Raw genomic sequence first — 20,114 nt, forward strand, 5'->3', positions numbered from 1 at the left:
GCAGCGCCACCATCCCAATCCTGAAGCATCGCTTGCAGAGGAACGTGGCATCAGTGGCATGGAAGCCGCTGTGCGCATCTATTCTTGCCGTGGCATGCCACAGCTGTGTGCTGGTTTGGCATCTGGACCCCACTTCGCTTTCCACCAGGTAACCACTTACTGCAGGGTCTGTCTGAAGTTTGACTGGCCCAGTGGCTGCTTGTCTCCATGACCTGAGCTGTAAGGAAACACTCAGCAAAGGGGTAGGAGAACCTCCTGAGACCTTCATATGTTGCTTGACTGCAACTCTCAACATCCCTAATCATCAGCAATGCTGGCTGGGGCTGATGGGAGCTGGGAGTCAGCAATGGGGGAGCCCTCACAGTTTCCCCCATTCCTGACTTAGCAGGTTTCAGGTCCTTGAGATCGTCAGGGATTCCTTTCTCACCCTGGGCTCTGTTTTTAAAGGCTATCCTGTTGTTGTTAATTTGTATAGCGCCCTATACCCACAGGTCTCAGGGTGGTTCACAGCATAAAATCACAGTATTAAAACACAAAATACATAATAAAAACAAAAACAGAAAGAACCCAATAATTCCCCTCCTCCCAAACACATTTTAAAAGGGCATCAGATGTCAGTCAGCCAAAGGCCTGGTTAAAGAGGAACGTTTTTGCCTGGTGCCTAAAGGTGTATAATGAAGGCGCCAGGCGAACTTCACTGGGGAGAGCATTCCACAAATGGAGACCCACTGCAGAAAAGGCGTGTTCTCATGTTGCCACTCTCCGGATCTCTTATGGAGGAGGCACATAAAGAAGGGCCACAGAAGATGCCAAGTAGCTGATCTTCCTCCTTCCGCAACCTTTATCCTCCTGTTTTTCCACATTTTCCAGAAAGCTGTCTGTACCTCTCTTAAGCCCTCCTCCCCAATCCGATCTGATTTGCTGAAGGTTGGATCGGGGTGGGGAACCTCAGGTCTGTGGCCTGAATTTGGCCCCCCATGCCTCTCTATCTGGCCCTCAAGATTATGACCCCCGCCCCAGGCCTCAGTGACCCTGCTGTGTGCCCTCCACTAGTGGCTCTTCCTGGCTGGAATGTGCCCCTCAATGCTCATAATATCTCTTGCTTGCCTGGGTAAGGATGGGGAGCATTTTTGCTCTGACTACACCCACCACTGTTATGTGGGCCCCGAAAGGTTATCCACAAGAGACCATGGCCGTCAGGGTGCGAAAGGTTTCCCAACCCCGAAATTTACGGCATGTAATGCCTTAAGAGAGAATATTATGAAAATGATCTATAGGTGGTACATGACCCCAGTCAAGCTTGCAAAAATTTACCATTTGCCTGATAATAAATGTTGGAAATGTAAAGAAAATGAAGGTACATTCTTTCACCTTTGGTGGACGTGCCCAAAGATTAAGGCTTTTTGGGAGATGATCTATAATGAACTGAAAAAGGTACTTAAGTACACCTTCCCTAAGAAACCAGAGGCCTTTCTCCTGGGCATGTCCGGCCAATTGGTGCCAAAGAAGGATAGAACTTTCTTTATGTACGCTACAACAGCAGCAAGAATACACAAGACCTACCCACTCTGGAAGAATGGCAGATCAAGGTGATAGACTATATGGGACTGGCAGAAATGACTGGCAGAATCCGGGACCAGGGGAGAGAGACAGCGGAAGAAGACTGGAAGAAATTTAAGGACTATCTTAAGAAATATTGTAAAATTATTGAATGTTAGAAGGACGCTGGTTTAGAATTTATGTGGTTTTCAGCTGTAATGGATAAGTAAAAGAAAAAGAAAGGTCAAAATTTGAATGAGAATGAAGGGAAAGGATTTGTTGAATCAAATAAATTAGAAATTGGAATACAGGAAGGGGAGGTATGAGGAAGTCGGGGAAGTAAGTTATAAGAAAACAAGGGATTGAAAGTATACTTGTTCTTATTTTTGTTTGTGTGTATTTTTTTTTCTTGTATTGTTTTGTTTTTATATAATTTTTGAAACTTTAATAAAAATCTTTTTTTTAAAAAAAAAAAAAAGAAAGGTTTCCCAACCCCTGCTTTTGATGTTCATCTCCGCCTTCTCTGGCTCCTGGTATTTCACTAGGCAATGTGCATTTTGCCGATTTCTATAGCTGCATATGCAGTCAAAGCAAGCATTCTCAGGATGGACTGCAGGACAGCTGTGTAATCTCAGGTGTACAGAATACACATAGCCCTGCTTATTGCTGCTTCTTTGTTTGCATTCCTCCTGCCTGTGGAGGAATGATATTGTCTCTCTCTCCTGTCCCCCAACAGGCCTTCATCTGGCTGCGCCCAGGTACTCAGCCACCCTGGTCACAGCCCCGTCACGAGCCTGGCCTGGGCACCCAGTGGAGGGTTGCTTCTCTCAGCCTCACCTGTTGACACTGCCATGCTTGTGAGTAGGGCAGTTCATTTATTTACCAGATATGTTACTTGGCTGCTCCCACAGCCTTTAGATGATGTGCAAATGAAATGTTAATAATGATCCAGTGTAACAGTATACCCGTTGGTCAGTAGAAGCAACACACTGAGCCAAGCAGCTAATACCTCAATACCAGGGAAGGAATCACCATCAGTTCACAGGGGGAAAGCAATATAGGAAATAATAAAGCAGTTTAAATAGTTTAAACGACTTGGGAGAAAAGAGAAGTCCTTTCATGGCATGGAAACAACATTAATGCAGATGCCAGGAGGGCCTTTTTTTGGGAAAGAGTATTCATCAGTTGGGGCCATTACTAAGAAGACTCACTCCTTCATTGCCACCCTTTGCACCTCGGAAAGCCCTTGGAGGCACAGGTGGAAGACCCTTTCTATCAGATACTGGGGTCCTTAACCACATAGGGCTGCATCTCCAGAAATTAATGTGGAGCCAGTGCACCTAGTCCCTATTGACAATCTAGCCACCATATTTGGTGCCATGGGCAATTTCTGCCTTTATGATGCGGGAGGGAGACCACAAAAGCGGTGGCGGTCAGAGCATGTAAAGCTGTGGCCATTCAATGACCTCGTGTGCTTGTCGCTCCCAACCACAGGAAAAGGATGAGAGATTACTGGGCGTCGGCTGTGGAAGCAGAAGGGCTTCCAAGCTGTCGAAGGAAAGATAACTTATTCCTGCAGACATGCGTTGTGTTAAAGCTAGACAGAAAATAAAAGTCCAATACTGCTAAGAGCAGGCATCCTCAAACTCTGCCCTCCAGCTGTTTTGGGACTACAACTCCCATCATCCCTAGCTAACAGGACCAGGGCTCAGGGATGGTGGGAATTGTAGTCCGAAAACAGCTGAAGGGCCGTGTTTAAGGATGCCTGGCTAAGAGCGATGATTGTGGTGCTCTTCTCTGATTCTCAGACCTTGTTCCCTTTAGGTGTGGGATGTATCCACAGAAAACTGCATCCAGTTGCAGTGGTTTGGAGGAGGAGGGGTCACATACCTGGCTTGGTCTCCTGACGGCAGCAAAGTATTAGCAGCCACACCTTCAGCAGTCTTCAGGTGAGTAGAGAGGGCCTGGAAGCCAGCAGCCATGGGGTCAAGCCCAGGAGAGGCTGCTTCGTTAAAGTAAATGAGGCACATTGCACCACCAGCCGCAGTCTGTCCTCAGCCACCCCCCACCTTCCTGCCTTCTTTCTTGCAACCAGTCCAGGGGTTGGTCCTGCCTGCCAGTTTCCCCCTCCTTAGTCTCAGAGTTGCCCTTGAAGAATTGAGCAGAGAGGATGGGAACAGAACTGGAACTCCTGCCATTGGCTCTAGCACCACCTGCTGTTGGCCTCCTTCTTTCCAACGCCACCAATCCCAGTGGTCAGCAGTCACCATTGATCAGCCCTCTGCGCCTTGTCTAGCGCTGGACCATGGCGGCAGGTTAAAGTGGAGAAGCATTCGTTGCCACAGTTCTCCCGTGAGCGTTTCCTTATACTGAATTGCACTCAAATTAACTCTGCTTCTTTCTACCCCCTTGTGCTTCTCTTCGCAGGGTATGGGAAGTTCAGATGTGGACTTGTGAGAAGTGGCCAACCATCAAAGGTCCTTGCCGGGTAAGTCAGGGAGGCAGCCTGGGGGAATATGTGGACAAAAGCAACCGGAAGTCCAGGCCCTCTTATTTTTCTATTGCTTTCTCTTTCAGAGCCTGTGGCCCTGCAGATGTTGCTGGACTACAACTCCCATCAGCATGAGCAATGTTCAGGGGTGTTGCAAGTTGTCGTTGAGCAACACCTGCAGGGTTACAGGTCCCTATCACAGTTAGAATAATCTATATAGGCTATTATTTGCTGTGGAAACATAGAGTAACTTGTGCCCAGTGAGTTTGTGGCTTTGCTGAGATCCCCACCCCCAACTTAGGCCTCCTAGGTGTGGCTCCATTTATTACTTGCTTGACCATGTGGGTTTTCTTCCAAGCCCCACTTTCAGCAACCTGACTCACCCAAGCCTCACTCTGACTCCCCTCGGTTTTTATGAGTCAGCCTCTGAAATATCCATGGCTACAACAGTCCTGACTAGGTCCCATTTGCCGAATGTGGCGTTTCTCACCTTGAAAGTCATATTATGCATTTAGCACAGGATTTTTAGACCCTCCTTGACCCTTGCCTAAGTTAAGAGTGTGTCTGTTTATGTGTCTTCCCTCAAAGACTGGCTGTTGGAGTCCGGATGGCAGCCGCTTGCTCTTCACAGTCCAGGGGGAATCGGTGATATATTCTTTGTCTTTCCTGGAATATAGCGGTGAGTAACTTGTAACTTGAGCGGCTTGTAACTAGTAAAGCTGTGTGGATTCTGCAAATGCGGAAAATGGGTTCCAAACCCACCACTCTGCATCTTCCTGTCTGTCTCAATAAGTTTCTAACTTATAAGCCAGGGTTTCCCTAACTTGAGTCTCCAGTTGGTTTTGGACCACAATTCCCATCATCCTTGACCGCTGGTCCTGCTTGCTAGGGATGATGGGAGTTGTAGTCTAAAAACAGCTGGAGACCCAAGTTTGGGAAACCTTGCTATAAGCCTGGGGTTGGCAACCTAAGGCCCATGGGCCGGTAGCGGCCCAAGAGGCTTGTCTAACCGGCCCATGGCGACCCCTGCCGCTGCCCGCTCTTACTGGTGCGGCGCGGCGTGGTGCAGTGCAGGGACCGACTTCCGGGTTGATGGCGCCTGTCCTCATGTGCACGGGCTCTCCTCCGACCCGGATGTGTGCTGGAAATAGTGTGTGTGCATGTGTGCGGGACGGAGAAGTGCCCATGCGCATGTGCACACGCTATTTCCGGCGCACTTCTGGGTCGGAGGAGTGCCGGAAATAGCGTGTGCGCATGCTCACGGGCGCTCCTCCGACCCGGAATAGCATATGTGCGCACACACTCCAGCCCATCCTCCGATGGACAGAGCGTTGACTGGCCCATCCTCGGATAAGGTTGCCGACCTCTGCTATAAGTGCTACAGAGGGAGGCTTTGAAATCCTGCCTGGGACAGGGATCTTTGCCCCCTGGCAGCCTCCAATTCTGTGCTATCTAGCATCTTGCATGTGGGCTGTCCTTCACCTAAGGACCTTGAGTTAGCTTCATCCTCACAAAACCTTTGAGGTGTAGGAGGCTGAGAGAGAGGTGATTTTTTTTTTTTGTAAGGCTACCCAGTAAGCTCTGTGGCTGGTTGGGGGTTGGATACAGGCATTTATCTCCTCTCAAAGTTGCTTGCAGATGTAATGCTCTCCCTACCTAGTACTTACCACAAATAACGCCACCCTTTAATTTCAGACCTTCTTTATTTTTGGTACTCTGACCTACCGCACACAATTGTTTATCGTCCTGTGTATACCAGCACTTCCCTCTGTTTAAAAGCTTCCTTCTGGCTCCCCTCCACCTCCCGCTCCCGACTACTACTAGAGGAGAGACTGTAGCTGAATGAAGGTGTGCACATACAATACCTGGCCACCTCTGGAAGCAGCGGCGTAGCTAGCTGGTCGGGTGCCTGGGGCAGCATGTGTGCCCTGCACCCTGGAGCAGAGCGAGCCACTCATGGGGACAGGGGGAGCTGTGGCAGGGTGCGCTATATGGAGCCTTGCTGCTGTCCCTCCCCTTATCTGTATGGTGGCAGCCTGAGGGAGACGTGGCAGGCAGACACAAACCCTATGCTGCAGTTACGTGCAGCGTGGAGCCTGTAGGCGCCTGAGCCACCACGTCAATCCTAGGAGAGATCATAATCATAATCATAATTTTTATTTATACCCTGCCCTCCCCAGCCAAGGCCAGGCTCAGGGCGGCTAACAAGCAATAATAAAAACAAGTTGAATGAATACAACTTTAAAACAAGATTAAAATACAACATTAAAATATTGAAACAATAAAATATTAAAATGCAGCCTCATCACAGGAGGAGAAAGGAAAAAGAAAGAGGGGGAGGGAATCAAATTGACTCTAAGCCAAAGGCCAGGCGGAACAACTCTGTCTTACAGGCCCTGCGGAAAGAGATCAGATCCTGCAGGGCCCTATGCATGGCTTGGGCACGCTGCAGGCCCCGCGGTAAGTGCCACCCCCCCATGATGTGGCGCCCAATGCCACCCCCCCTCCCCAGCTATGCCTCTTGTCTGGAACTTTTGTGTGTCTGTGTTTTAACGGATCAGGTAGCAGCTGCTGGGGAAGAGCATCCTCCGCCTGAGACCCTGGAGAGCAGCTGCCAGTCATGTTTTATTATTTATTGAATTCCTGCTCTAATTTTCATTCGAATGAATCCCAAAGCTGCTTACAAGCAGTAAGCAACTATAACATGAAAGAACACAATAGTAGAACACCACAAATGCAGCATAAATCACACAGAATCATTCACGAATCATCAGTTAAACAATTGCAGTCTGTAAAACACTGTTCATAGAATTGTAGAGTTGGAAGGGAACCCAGGGGTCATCTAGTCCAACCCCCTGCAATGCAGGAATCTCAGCTGAAGCATTCAGGACAGATGGCCATCCAACCTTTGCTTAAAAACTTCCAAAAAAGGAGAGTCCGCCACCTCCCGTGGGAGTTTGTTCCATTTCTGAACAGCTAACTGTCAAGAAAATTTTCCTAATGTTTTGTCAGAATCTCCTGTCTTGTAACTTGAAGCCATTGGTTTGAGTCCTACCCTCCAGAGCAGGAGAAAACAAGCATGCTCCCTCCTCCATGTGACAGCCCTTGAGATACTTGAAGATGGCTATCATGTCTCCTCTTTTCCAGGCTAAACATAATCAACTCCTTCAAGCGCTCCTCATAAGGCTTAGTTTCCAGATCCTTGATCACCTTAATCGCTCTCCTCTGCACACGTTCCACCTTGTCAACAAAGCAAAACATGAAGGAAGAGTCCTATTATATGATTAACAAATCAATACAGCATTTATAATCTATAAAACAATATTAACATCATCTACAAAATAGCAACCAAAAGGTAAACTAAGCCCTGTTAGGTTCATACACACACTTTCCACACCCCCATGACTCATAATACAGTAGTACCTCGGATTACATATGCTTCAGGTTACAGACTCTGCTAACCCAGAAATATTACCTCGGGTTAAGAACTTTGCTTCAGGATGAGAACAGAAATTGTGCTTCAGCGGCGCGGCAGCAGCAGGAGGCCCCATTAGCTAAAGTGGTGCTTCAGGTTAAGAACAGTTTCAGGTTAAGAATGGACCTCTGGAACGAATTAAGTACTTAACCCGAGGTATCACTGTATTTCACTGTTTCAGTGGTCATTAAAACACACATAATGCCTGTGGCAGCAACTCCCTTCTGAAGGTTCCTCAGGCTGGAGATGGGGGCAGCAAAGGTGAAACCAACCACCCCCTGATGGCAAACAGAGTCTCCCCTCCCAGTTCTTCCTCTGGAAACAGCTTTCTTATGAAAGCTCCTAGGGCTGGGCAGGTGGGGAAAGCCATTACCTGCTGGCGAATATACACTCTCCTTCCCACAGGTGGACAATACTGGATTAGAGAAACAAATACAGTGGTACCTTGGGTTACATATGCTTCATGTTACAGACTCTGCTAACCCAGAAAGAGTACCTCGGGTTAAGAACTTTGCTGGAGGATGAGAACAGAAATCGTGCTCCGGCGGTGCGGCAGCAGCAGGAGGCCCTATTAGCTAAAGTAGTGCTTCAGGTTAAGAACAGTTTCAGGTTAAGAACCGACCTCCGGAACGAATTAAGGACTTAACCCGAGGTACCACTGTAGTTTGATTTCCTGTAAGGCAGGAGTGGAAAACCTTTCTCAGCCTGAGGGTCACATTACCTGCTGAGGGCTGCATATCAGTGGTGGGTGGAGCCAGAGCAACATATGTGATTATTAACTTTGCACAGTCAGCTATCGTCAGCTTACACACCCCTCCATCCAGGCAAATGAGAGTGACACATCTCAGCCATGCAAGAGCACTCTGGGTGCAAAGAAGAGCCAATGAGGCATTTGGTCTGGGGATACGTCCAAGGGCTAGGTAGAGAGGCCCTGTGGGGGTCCATTTCCCCCAGGCTTCAGGTTCCCCATACCTGCTATAAGGAAATGTCCTATGTTCTTCCTCCTCCTATTGTTTTGTTTCCCTTGGAATGACTTTTTCCATCCTCTTCTCAGGGGAACAGCAAGGGCAGGTTGGTGGGTCGAAAACAGCTTCCATCGTGGCTGATCTGTCGGAAACCACTTTTGAGACCCTGTATGGAGAGGAGAGGTGAGAGGAAGGGAGAAAAACATGTGTCTTGTAAGTGCCGCACAAGCACATAACTGAGTGTTAGTTGGTGCAAGATTCTAGCCCTTAAAGGCTGCTAAGATAGGATTCAGAACGTGGACGATGTTGGGTGAAATCTCAGAAAGGGACTGGGGTTGGGGTCTTCCCGAGCAGAAAGTCTTATATTGCACTCCCTTCATCATTAGGAGCAGAATCAGCGAGACTGGTGCTGTGTTGTTTTGAGAGAGTTCACCCCACCCCAACACGTGGTTATTTATTAGATGGTCTAAAAATCCATGCTTTTATTACCCTGAAAATGCATGAGCATTTGCTTATCTTGCTGGATTCTCATGCAAGAGGAGGGACTAGTCACATGCCAGTCACATGCAAGAGGAAGGACTAAAAGTTATATGCTGTGGTTTTGAAGCCTTACCAAACCCTTACTACAGGTGACTCTGCTATTCCCAACCAGCTTGTGAATTTTGCCAGGCATTGCTTATAGCCTAGAAAGTGAAGCTCGCTTGTTAGTTTTGCAATTGGGTGCTGCGTGTTGTTTAAGTAATCTTGTTATATTTATAGTATAGAAATGTTTGTTGTTGTTTTTTGGTATGTTGCTATATTTTTGTTTTGCAACGTTACTGTGAAATTATTTTTGTAGTGTCTGTTTGAAATGTCCTGTTTCTTTGTTGTAAGCCACTATGAGCATAATTTTTGGCATACAAATAAAATGAATGAATGAAAGTGTATCTGTGTAGTCTTGAGGGCTGGAAACCTGCTTTTTTAAAAATAGCAATAGGAACAAAATTAACAAGATGTTAAGTTTTATACCCACTGCTGAATACACACGAGCCAGGAAATGAATAAAGGCTTTAGTATTTTGATTATTTTCTTGTTTATCTTAAAAGCCCGTCTTAATAATCAGTGTATGAATATGCAAAAGTCCGGCCCTGCAGCTATCATTTTTGTTGGTTTATTACATTTATATCCCTCCTTCCCTCTAGGAAGCTTCAGGCGGCATTCTTCCCCTTCCCATGTTATCCTCACAACAGCTCTGTGAGGTAGGCTAGGCTGAGAGGTAGTAACTGGCTCAAGGTCATCCAGTGGTCTCCCAGGTCTAGTACTAGACAAATACTGTACCACACTGGTGTAAATACTATACCACTCCCCCCCCCCCCGCCACCAAGCATCATCATTCCACATCCTGACTGTGATCCCCAACCCTTCTCTTGGCTTGAGTGTGGATGTCTTACCTTGAGTGTTTCTCCATTGGCCTTTCATTTTGTATTCTTATGTTCCAGGATTGGAGGGGAGGTTCTTTCCATGGTCTGGGACCCAAGTGGTGAGAGGCTTGCAGTTGTCATCAGAGGTAAAGTCCTCTACAGTCAAAACTTTTGACGAGATAGGGAGAGCTGGGGAGGCTGGGTGCGTTTCTCACAATAAGCCAGTACATACAGTAATGGCCTGAATATAAGCCACACTTTTTTTCCAGATTCCGACCATGAAAAGTTAAAAGTGCGGCTTAAATTTGCAACCTTAAAAATTGTCTTTTACGTTTTCTTCCACATTTGCCATTTGCGGGTGTGAGTGCCTGTGGAATTTTAAGGGAGCTGCTTATATTCGGGTATTGTCTTCCTGCCCCCCTTGAATTTTAAAGGTATGGCTTAATTGCGAGTGCTTCTTATATTTGGCCCAATACGGTAATTTTTATTCCAAATCAGAAAACATTTTTTTTGGGGGGGGGACCCATTCCCCCCAACCCCAATAAAGCATTGCTTCTTATTTTACTTTGTGGAGCAACCGATATGCACCCTCGGTCACCTTATGCAGATGCTATAGTCAAGTGAAAAATGTGTCTACCTCTTTTTTGTTCTTTTCAAATGCACGCAAGTAGTGGCTGACACTTTCCCCAGTTGCTCTTTGTGTATTTGTTTTAATGGACAAAGGATACATGCGCACATACTTCTCACTTGTAAGTTTCCTCGTGGTTTGGTTTTTGTTGCACTCACCCTGTGAGGTAAAAGAGACCGAGAATGAATGGCAAGCCTAAGGTAAGGTTGCCATATTTCAAAAAGTAAAATTCCTGACACCTGCAAAGTTGTTGAGCTTTTGCACCCGAAAACCAGGATATCCATCCCTTCCTGGCTCCCAAAAGGAAAATGAGAACCAGCCCTTTTTTTCACCCTGTCCTGTTGGAGAGATGGCAAGTGGCCCACGTGTAAGCTTAAGAGCACGAAATGGCTTGTGTTTGGTAGTGCTTAAAATAACTCTTCTCTAATCTGCATTTTAAAGCATTCTGTGATCCTCTCTAAGGCTGGGGCTTCAGAGAAAGAGAGGGAAAGGTCCAGGCTGCACCTTGGCTCAAAATTCCTAAAATGGGATACCGAATTTCAAACCAGGCAGTTTTTTGTGTGAATCTTTTGAAAGAGTGCGGGAGGGACGAGAGCAGTTAGCACCAGTTTGCAAGCACACCATCTCCTTTCTCGTGGCTTCGTATTTGATTGGAAAGACTTGTTTCAATGGGAAAGAGACAACTGTGGTTTTCCTACTGAAGCAGGCCACTGCCTGGCCCAGGCGACACGCTCTGTTCAGCCACACCTTCCGCCAGACCTGCTTCCTTGAGTGTTTTTGTCGCCTGGCTAGAATGTGTCTGCCTGCCCTCTTAATGCCATTTGCTTCACTGGGTGGCGGGTGGCAAGAGGTTTGTGAGTGTATGTAGAAACCAGCAAGTGGTACCTTGGCTGTCGAGCAGCTTGGCTGCTGAACAAATTGGCTCCTGAACGCCGCAAACCCAGAAGCAAGTGTTCCCATTTGCAAACATTTTTCAGAAGCCATTTTTCAGAAGCCAAACGTCAGACACAGCTTCCATGGCTTCTGATTGAGTGCAGGAAGCTCCTGCAGCCAATCGGAAGCTGCACCTTGGTTTTTTAACAGTTCCGGGAGTCGAATGGACTCCCGGAATGGATTAAGTTTGATACCCAAGGTACCACTGTATTGCCTTTCTGCAGGGAGTAAACAAACACCATTCCAGTCACATTAGTTGGTGTATCCACTTTTGCCTTTGGCTCCTCCCATTGCTGACATGGCGCCCCTTGGAAGATTGTCTACACGGGCACACGACCCTCGGTCTGAAAAAAGGGGTCGCCACCCTTGTTGCGAAAGATTAACATGATGTCTGGTGTACTTCCATCTCTGCAGTCTGAGCCCAGGCCATTATCCAGATGTTCTAGAAGCCTCAACAGACACCAAGGGTACTGAACCCCTACCCACCTAGTATCCTGCCCTCAGCAGTCTTAGTAGATTGCATTGACAGTACTTGTTTAAAAGCCTATCATCATGGCCTTAAAGGCTGCAGACCTAAAACAGTAGGCTCTGTCCGATTTCTGCGCATAAATCCTACGTGTCGCTCTGTTCCCTCACCTTTTTCTGTTTTCTTTTGGCAGGAAATCGTGATGCTCCCGACTGCAGGGTCATCATTGCCGTGTTTCGCACCCGCAACAGCCCTGTGTTTGAGCTTTTGCCATGGTTTGTATTGACATGCTTTGGTTTTCTGGTTGCTCTTAAACTGGAAATGGAATCTGTGAGCCCCATGTCATTCCAGCCTTTGTGCTTCTGTAGGTGTCAAAATGTTAGGAAGGTGCCTTATAACCCGGTCAGAGGATATGACCCTCTAGATCAGCGGTTTTCAACCTGTGAGTCCGCAGATGTTGTTGGACTACAACTCACATCATCCCTGAGCTCTGGCCTTGCTAGCTAGGGGTGATGGGAGTTGTAGTTTAGCTTCCCTTTCAGCAGCTCAGTGGTAGACTGACTGTGCATTTACATTACCTCCTTAGAATGCAGTAAAGTTGTTCCACCCCCCCGATGCATTTTGCAGCTCTCCACCCCCATCACCCAAAGCTTCACATCAACATGACTTCATTAGTGTCAAATTCGTTTCTGTTCGCTAAACACCAGGGGGTGGGGATGTCTTTACCCTGTGCAAAGGTGTTCACACCTTTAACAGAAAAGAATTAGGAGCAGCTTAAGGACTCTGGTGGGAGGCTGGTTTGAGAAACACCGCTTCAAATGATAGTATCTTATAACAAAGCACAGGGTACACATACACGTTTTTTAGAAAGATGTGCAAACATGGATTAAAAACCCATCACTGAAAATGCAAGGAGTGCGCAGTGTGAACATGGCCGGAGTATTGGGTTTGGATAAAGGAACTTCATGGTTTGAATCCACCCAGCAACAAAGTAAATGCTTAATTTCTCCAGGGCTGCTTCACACATGACAGATACATCTCACAGAAGTACAGTGGTACCTCAGGTTGCATACGCTTCAGGTTACATACGCTTCAAGTTACAGACTCCGCTAACCCAGAAATAGTGCTTCAGGTTAAGAACTTTGCTTCAGGCTGAGAACAGAAATCGTGCTCCGGCGGCGCAGCAACAGCAGGAGGCCCCATTAGCTAAAGTGTTGCTTCAGGTTAAGAACAGTTTCAGGTTAAGTACGGACCTCTGGAACGAATTAAGTACTTAACCCGAGGTATACCACTGTAGTATGGAGTTTTGAGTCTAAAAAGTGTACCATAGGAAGCTCTAGTGGGTTGCAGGCAGGCAAAACAGGAGTGTACTACTACTGCTACTAATAATAATAATTAGTTAATAATTAATAATTTATACCCCGCCCATCTGGCTGGGTTTCCCCAGCCACTTTGGGCAGTTTCCAACAAAATATTAAAAATACAAAAAAATTCAAACGTTAAAAACTTATTTAAACAGGGCTGCCTTCAGATGTCTTCTAAAAGTCAGAGAGTTGTTTATTTCCTTGACATGTGCTGGGAAGGCGTTCCACAGGGTGGGCATCACTGCTGAGAAGGCCCTCTGCCTGGTTCCCTGTAACTTCACTTCTCGCAGGGAGGGAACCAACAGAATGCCCTCGAAGCTGGACCTCAGTGTCCGGGTTGAATGATGGGGGTGGAGATGCACCTTCAGGTATACTGGCCTCCTTCAGGTATTCACTCATCATGAATGGGCTGTTCTCATGTGAGGGTGAGCATGTGGGAGCTGAAGCAGGGGGTTCTTTTGCATAAAGTGGTAATCCTCACTGGAGATCTCATGCTCTTGGTGTCCTTTAGCCTATGACTCAAGCTTTTATTGTGATGTTAAATGACATAAGAATCACAAAACCCTACTCTGGAAGCGCTGTATATGGACTACTCTGCATGTAAGAATAAAACTGATCAAAGCTCCGTACCAAAAGTCTGTGGTTAGTGTAAACTTTACAGACTAAGCAAACTCAGTTGGCATCTGCAATTTTACATAATTTGGGGAAAAGGCAGTGTACTGCCCTGAAATGCTGAGCGCTTATAATCTTGTCCAGTACCTCCCATCCCCTTCTTCTTCTGTTGCTGCTTGTGAGATTTCCCCAGGCACTACTGCCCTTATGCTTTTAAGCTTATCCACAGCCACAAAGCTCTGAAGTGTGCTTCTTCTTTTAATATGAAAACTGAGATTTTCAGGCTTTTAAAAACGATTGAAGAACAATTGCATTGCATGGGGGAGCTGGCGGGGATTGTGTCTTGTGTGGCAGTGATGCAATAATAATAATAAATTGCTTGGCTTAGAAGAAGGCCTCCTCTCTCTCATAAGGGGATGCTTCTTCTAGAATAGTTCCTATATATATACATAAATCATCTTAACAAACAGAAGATACTTCTTCTATTCTCTTATTACTGGGTTTAAAACTCACCAGATTTATTCCCCTGAGACTACTTTGTAATCGAGTGACAGCCCTAACTTATTTCAAATATTTATCGTTCGCCTGTTCATAACTCAAGGTGGTTCACAAGCAGTGTCTAAAAATAGTTTAGAAGAACCTTTGAAGCATGTGCCATAAAGCAAAACCTATATTTGTCAGCACAAAAACAACAGTGATGAATTAACCTCTTAACCAAACCCCCAACCCTTCCAGTCAAATGTGTGTTGCAGCCTTTTCTGAACGCCAGGGGAGAAGTTCTAATAGGAATACTGAAGAGGGAATGTTTTAACCTCTAGTAAATGCTACTGATCTCACTTCCTACCCTAAAATAGCACTGGAGTCTTGTGGGATGCGGGAAAGGACAATGTATGTATAGAAAAATCAGAAGTTGAGTTCTTGAGGATTATTGTTTACATATTTATTCTGCCCCAGTCCAAATCGACTAATGATCGCAGCTTGATTAATGCCCGTTTAATGTAAATGGGTTTTAATGCACTGTAATTTTGAGCTTTAGTGTATTTATTTCACATTTATGTACCACTTGATTGTAATTAAACCTCAAAGCAGTTTGCAAAACAGATGAAACAATGCAATTATCAGTAAGAGAAACAGTTAAAAACAAATATTTGAAACATTCAGAAACAATGAAAAGTAACAATAGAATCAACCTCTTTTATACGTCTGGATAGGCTTGCCTAAACAAATGTTTTCAGCAGGTGTTTTTAGCAAAACATCTTGTTTTGGTGTTTTAATCTTAGGATAGCTGAGACATATTTTAAACCCTCACCTGTATGCTAGTCACTAAAACCCAGTGCATGTTAAATTTTTTTTTGGGGGGGGGGGGACAGAAGCTTTGCCTGAGAATTGATAAGTAGTGAAGGTGAAGAATGTTGCATGAGACGTGGAGGTTTGCTTTGGTGCTTTAAAATGTCCCACTTAACTGTGTATTGTTCTGCACCCCAGAAGCGAATGCCCTCCTTAGCACAAAGGCCATAGGAGGTAGGAGACTGGCAAGCACAGTTTCTCCACTGTTGCTGGTGGTGACAAAAAGATTCTCCCCATCACAACTGCTTCCCCCTGTGATGCCTGCCCCTCTCTTTGCACGTGCCCCAGAAATGCAGCACCTGTCAGTTCTCTGATGCCTTTGAGAAAGCAGTAGTATTAGGGTTTTACCACCAGTGCACATGGTATTTTATAGGGTTGACGTAAGCAAAAGGTTCTACGGCTCTCCCTTAAGAGGGTAGATTCATAGAAGCAGCATGGTCTGAATTGACTTTTGCCAACCTGGTGCCCTCCAGGTGTTGCGGACTGTTGTTCTCATCAGACCCGCTGGCATCGGAGTTGCAATCCAACGCAACCTTCTCTCGGTTAATCTGAATGGTTAAAATAAATAAACCTAAGGAGGAAAGAAAAGAAGGCTAAAGGGTTAAACCCAATGGCCTTGTGGGAGTTTAAGGCTGTGCTCTGGGAGGCAGTTTCAGACATAAGACAGCATCAAAGGCCAGTGGGCTGTTTTTTTTTGTCCTAAGACTACTTTTTGTGTGCCTGTATTGGAGCCTAGGCCTGCAGCATCACATCACAACCGCCTATGAGTGTCCCTTGTAATAATGATATCTGTATCTCTCTTTCCCCCACCACTCCTTTCTTCAGTGGTTTCTTACAGGGAGAAGATGGGGCTCAGCCACAACTAGTTGCTTTCCACCCTTGCTTTAAGAAGGGAGCTCTTCTGACAGTGGTAAGCGTTAAGCCTTCGCCGAGATTTTGAGGAGCGTTTGTGGGAATGCTGATAAGGGCTTGTTGTTGCCCCAGATAGGAGCTGCTGGAATGACTTCTAACCTGGCTAAGAAGGACCTGGACAGGGCTGTGGACTAGTAGGAGAAAGGGATAACAGTAATTATAATGCATGTTGGTAAAGGTAAAGAAACCCCTGACCATTAGGTCCAGTCATGGCCAACTCTGGGGTTGTGGCGCTCATCTCGCTTTAGTTGCCAAGGGAGCCGGCGTACATTTTCCGGGTCATGTGGCCAGCATGACTAAGCCGCTTCTGGTGAACCAGAGCAGCACACAGAAACACCGTTTACCTTCCCGCCAGAGCGGTACCTATTTATCTACTTGCACTTTGACGTGCTTTCAAACTGCTAGGTGGGCAGGAGCAGGGACCAAGCAACGGGAGCTCACCCCGCCGCGGGGATTCAAACCGCTGACCTTCTGATCGGCAAGTCCTAGGCTCTGTGGTTTAACCCACAGCGCCACCCGCGTCCATCATTCATGTTGGTATGAGGCATTAATTGGAGGACTCAACATGCTCTGCAGTCAAACACAGGCACCATAGCACACCTGGATTACTGCTAGACTAACATGAGCTCCCGTTGCTCGGTCCCTGCTCCTGCCAACCTAGCAGTTCGAAAGCACATCAAAGCGCAAGTAGATAAATAGGTACCGTTCCGGCGGGAAGGTAAACAGCGTTTCCGTGCGCTGCTCTGATTCGCCAGAAGCGGCTTAGTCATGCTGGCCACATGACCCAGAAGCTATACGCTGGCTCCCTCGGCCAGTAAAGTGAGATGAGCGCCGCAACCCCAGAGTCGGCCACGACTGGACCTAATGGTCAGAGGTCCCTTTACCTTTTTAACATGAGCTATGCAGTAACGGTGGCCTAATTCCTGTTATCAGCTCAAGGGTTTTTCCTTGGTGAAAAAGCTGAATAATCTATTTTACTCACATTCGGGTTATTATCAGCTGCAGGGTGCATTTTGCTAATGTTTGCAATGCTACCAGTAACCTTATTTAGGGCGGGTCAAAATGTTCATGGGCTGTGAAACACATCTTGTCTTGTTTGCTTTAAGGATTCTGGTATCATTGTTGAGCATGTACTGTTGTGATTTTGGCAGACTGTGTGTCTGGAGGGCAGAGGCTGATCTGTTCAGTTGGGTTCTGGGTGTCTTGTGCACCACTCAGGTTTGTGTATACTCTACGATTCTGTCCTGGACTCGGCACAGAATTCAACAATCCACAAATCTCAAGCTTTTAAAATTGAGCTTATAGCCCATGAGACTCTTTGCCGCAACCTCTGAGAGCCCGACACATACGTACGTCCCTCTTAAGAGCTGAAAAGGTTTAGAGTATAAATTGCCCGCTTTTATTGGTGCTCAATTCCTGTGCTTCTCGTGAACTGATTTGGGCATACTGCTGTAATGGAGGAAGTTAAGCTCAGAGGAGCAACTTAACTCAGAGATGCAAGAAACCACCTCTTTTTGAGAATGGTTCACTGTTGCATCACTTCATAGGATGGCAGTGGCAGCTTCCCTCTGTGGTTGGATGTTCTGGGGCTTCCTTATTTTTTTGTTACATGCCCAGGAGTTTTCTTACGGCGTGCTAGCTTGCCCAGGACAAAGTTTGGGAACTGCCGCTTGGGAGCACAGGAGAAGTGTGTGTCCAGTGCCATAAGGTGATTGAGAGAGCGGTTGCTGAACAGCTTGGTGGGTTTCTGGATGAAACATCGGCTCTGGATCCATTCCAGTCTGGCTTCCGCGCTGGTCATGGGACCGAGACAGCTCTGGTTGCCCTAACAGATGATCTTCGTAGACAGCTGGATCGAGGCGGGTCGGGGCTGCTGATTCTTCTAGATCTGTCAGCAGCTTTCGACATGGTCGATCATGAACTTCTGGACCACCGCCTTGCCGACGTGGGGATCCAGGGCACAGTCCTTCAATGGCTGCGCTCGTTTCTCTCTGGTCGGGGACAGAGGGTGGCGCTTGGGGGGGAATTGTCATCGCGCCACTCCTTGGTGTGTGGAGTACCTCAGGGTGCGATACTCTCCCCAATGCTTTTCAACATCTTTATGCGCCCCCTCGCCCAGCTTGTCCGGAGTTTTGGGCTGGGTTGCCATCAGTATGCCGATGACACCCAACTCTATCTGTTGATGGATGGCCATCCTGACTCGGCCCCAGACACACTGACCAGATGTCTGGAAGCTGTGGCTGGATGGTTACGTGGGAGCCGGTTGAAGCTAAATCCTTCGAAGACAGAGGTCCTGTGGCTGGGACGGGACGATATGGGATTGGGGGGGCAACTCCCATCTCTTGCGGGGGCGCAGTTAGTGCCAGCACCGTCCGTTAAGAGTTTGGGTGTAATCTTCGACACCTCCCTTTCCATGGAGGCGCAGATTGCAGCTATAACAAAGGCGGCATTTTTCCATCTCCGCCAAGCTAAGCAGTTGGCTCCTTACCTCTCTCGCCCTGACCTAGCCACTGTGATCCACGCGACGGTCACCTCCAGACTGGATTATTGTAACTCGCTCTACGTGGGGCTGCCCTTAAGACTGACCCAGAAACTCCAGCGGGTGCAGAATGCTACAGCGAGACTCCTTACGGGGTCTTCGCTGCGAGATCACATTCATCCGGTGCTATATCAACTGCACTGGCTCCCGGTGGAGTACAGGATCAGGTTTAAGGTGCTGGTTTTAACCTTTAAAGCCCTATACGGCCTTGGACCCTCGTACCTACGGGACCGCCTCTCCTGGTATGCCCCACAGAGAAACTTACGGTCTTCAAATAAAAATATCTTGAAGGTCCCAGGCCACAGAGAAGTTAGGCTGGCCTCAACTAGAGCCAGGGCTTTTTCGGCTGTGTCTCCGACCTGGTGGAACACTCTGTCACAAGAGACTAGGGCCCTGCAGGACTTGACATCTTTCCGCAGGGCCTGCAAGACAGAGCTGTTCCGCCAGGCCTTTGGCCAGGGCACAGCCTGACTCCCTCCCTCGGCAATCTTCGCGGAGCTCTGGCCCAATAGTGGCCAGTGGCTTGAATTTAATTAATTTTATAATGAATGATTTTAGAGTGTTGTTTGTGTTGTACTTTTGTATTGTTTTATTGTTGTTAGCCGCCCTGAGCCCAGCTTCGGCTGGGGAGGGCGGGATATAAATAAAATTTATTATTATTTATTATTATTATTTCAGAGGCCAGGTCCAGGAGGGAGGGGCTCCTTCCAGCCATGAGAAGCAGATGAAATGATGCAACGTAGCAAGCAAATATGCCAAGTTTTGTAATATCTATAGGTGACAGAACCCACCTTTTCTTGGAACAAGGTTCCTAGTGCAGGGGCGTGTATATGCAGTGGTTCTGCTAAAGGGCCCTCTGTGTTCCATCCCATCATAGGATCCCCTCTTGTTGAGGGCCAAACAGTATGACTGAGAAGCCTGGAAGGTCAGGGCAGGATATGCAAAAGGTGATCTTCTGCTCCTACTTCATTTATTTATTTCTTCTCTCTCTTCTCAGTGCTGGTCAACAGGAAAGGTCAGCCACATCCCCTTCTTCTTTGTGGTTGCCCAGTTTCCATCTTTCAGCCCTGGGCAGAGTCCCCTCATTCCCTTGGGCAGTAGAAGCAGTACACGGGAGCAGCCATTGTTTTCTGAACTCTAAGGGTCAACATGCTGAGCTTCCTCTCTGCCGGCCTGTGTGCCTTCAGAACATTGCAGATACCTTCAGAACATTGGAGATACACACTGCGAAGGCTGCTTCTGCCCAAGTCCAACTTTGGAGAGCGCCGTCTTCTTTCTGTCAGTTGCAGTTGAGGCATTGATCAGCTGACATGCTGATAGTGTTAGTAGGCTATCCACAAGCAGCCTTTGAAACCAGAAGAACGTCTGCCAGAGATGGACCACTTTGTAGTTTTCACATTTGAGACAGAAAATAAAAACAACAAAGGGTGAACGTTTTATTCC

At 47.1% G+C, this 20,114-nt stretch overlaps 2 protein-coding genes across 2 annotated transcripts in view; one reads left to right on the forward strand and one right to left on the reverse strand.

The window, feature by feature from the left end:
* Positions 1 to 20,103, forward strand: part of AAAS (aladin WD repeat nucleoporin) — a 29,846-nt gene extending 9,743 nt beyond the window's left edge. The window contains exons 8-17 of the mRNA XM_083599285.1: positions 5 to 148; positions 2,276 to 2,396; positions 3,364 to 3,488; positions 3,967 to 4,027; positions 4,619 to 4,709; positions 8,560 to 8,653; positions 9,949 to 10,016; positions 12,091 to 12,172; positions 16,046 to 16,130; positions 19,669 to 20,103. Of these exons, the coding sequence (XP_083455411.1) occupies positions 5 to 148; positions 2,276 to 2,396; positions 3,364 to 3,488; positions 3,967 to 4,027; positions 4,619 to 4,709; positions 8,560 to 8,653; positions 9,949 to 10,016; positions 12,091 to 12,172; positions 16,046 to 16,130; positions 19,669 to 19,812 (1,015 nt within the window). The 3' untranslated portion in view covers positions 19,813 to 20,103. The remainder of the gene's footprint in view (positions 1 to 4; positions 149 to 2,275; positions 2,397 to 3,363; positions 3,489 to 3,966; positions 4,028 to 4,618; positions 4,710 to 8,559; positions 8,654 to 9,948; positions 10,017 to 12,090; positions 12,173 to 16,045; positions 16,131 to 19,668) is intronic.
* Positions 1 to 20,114, reverse strand: part of LOC310755954 (leucine-rich repeat-containing protein 3-like) — a 220,576-nt gene that overhangs the window by 191,911 nt on the left and 8,551 nt on the right. The window lies entirely within an intron of this gene.

The sequence above is a fragment of the Podarcis filfolensis genome, assembly GCF_964270895.1.
Source record: "Podarcis filfolensis genome assembly, chromosome: 2".
In the NCBI taxonomy this organism is placed as follows: Eukaryota; Metazoa; Chordata; class Lepidosauria; order Squamata; family Lacertidae; genus Podarcis; species Podarcis filfolensis.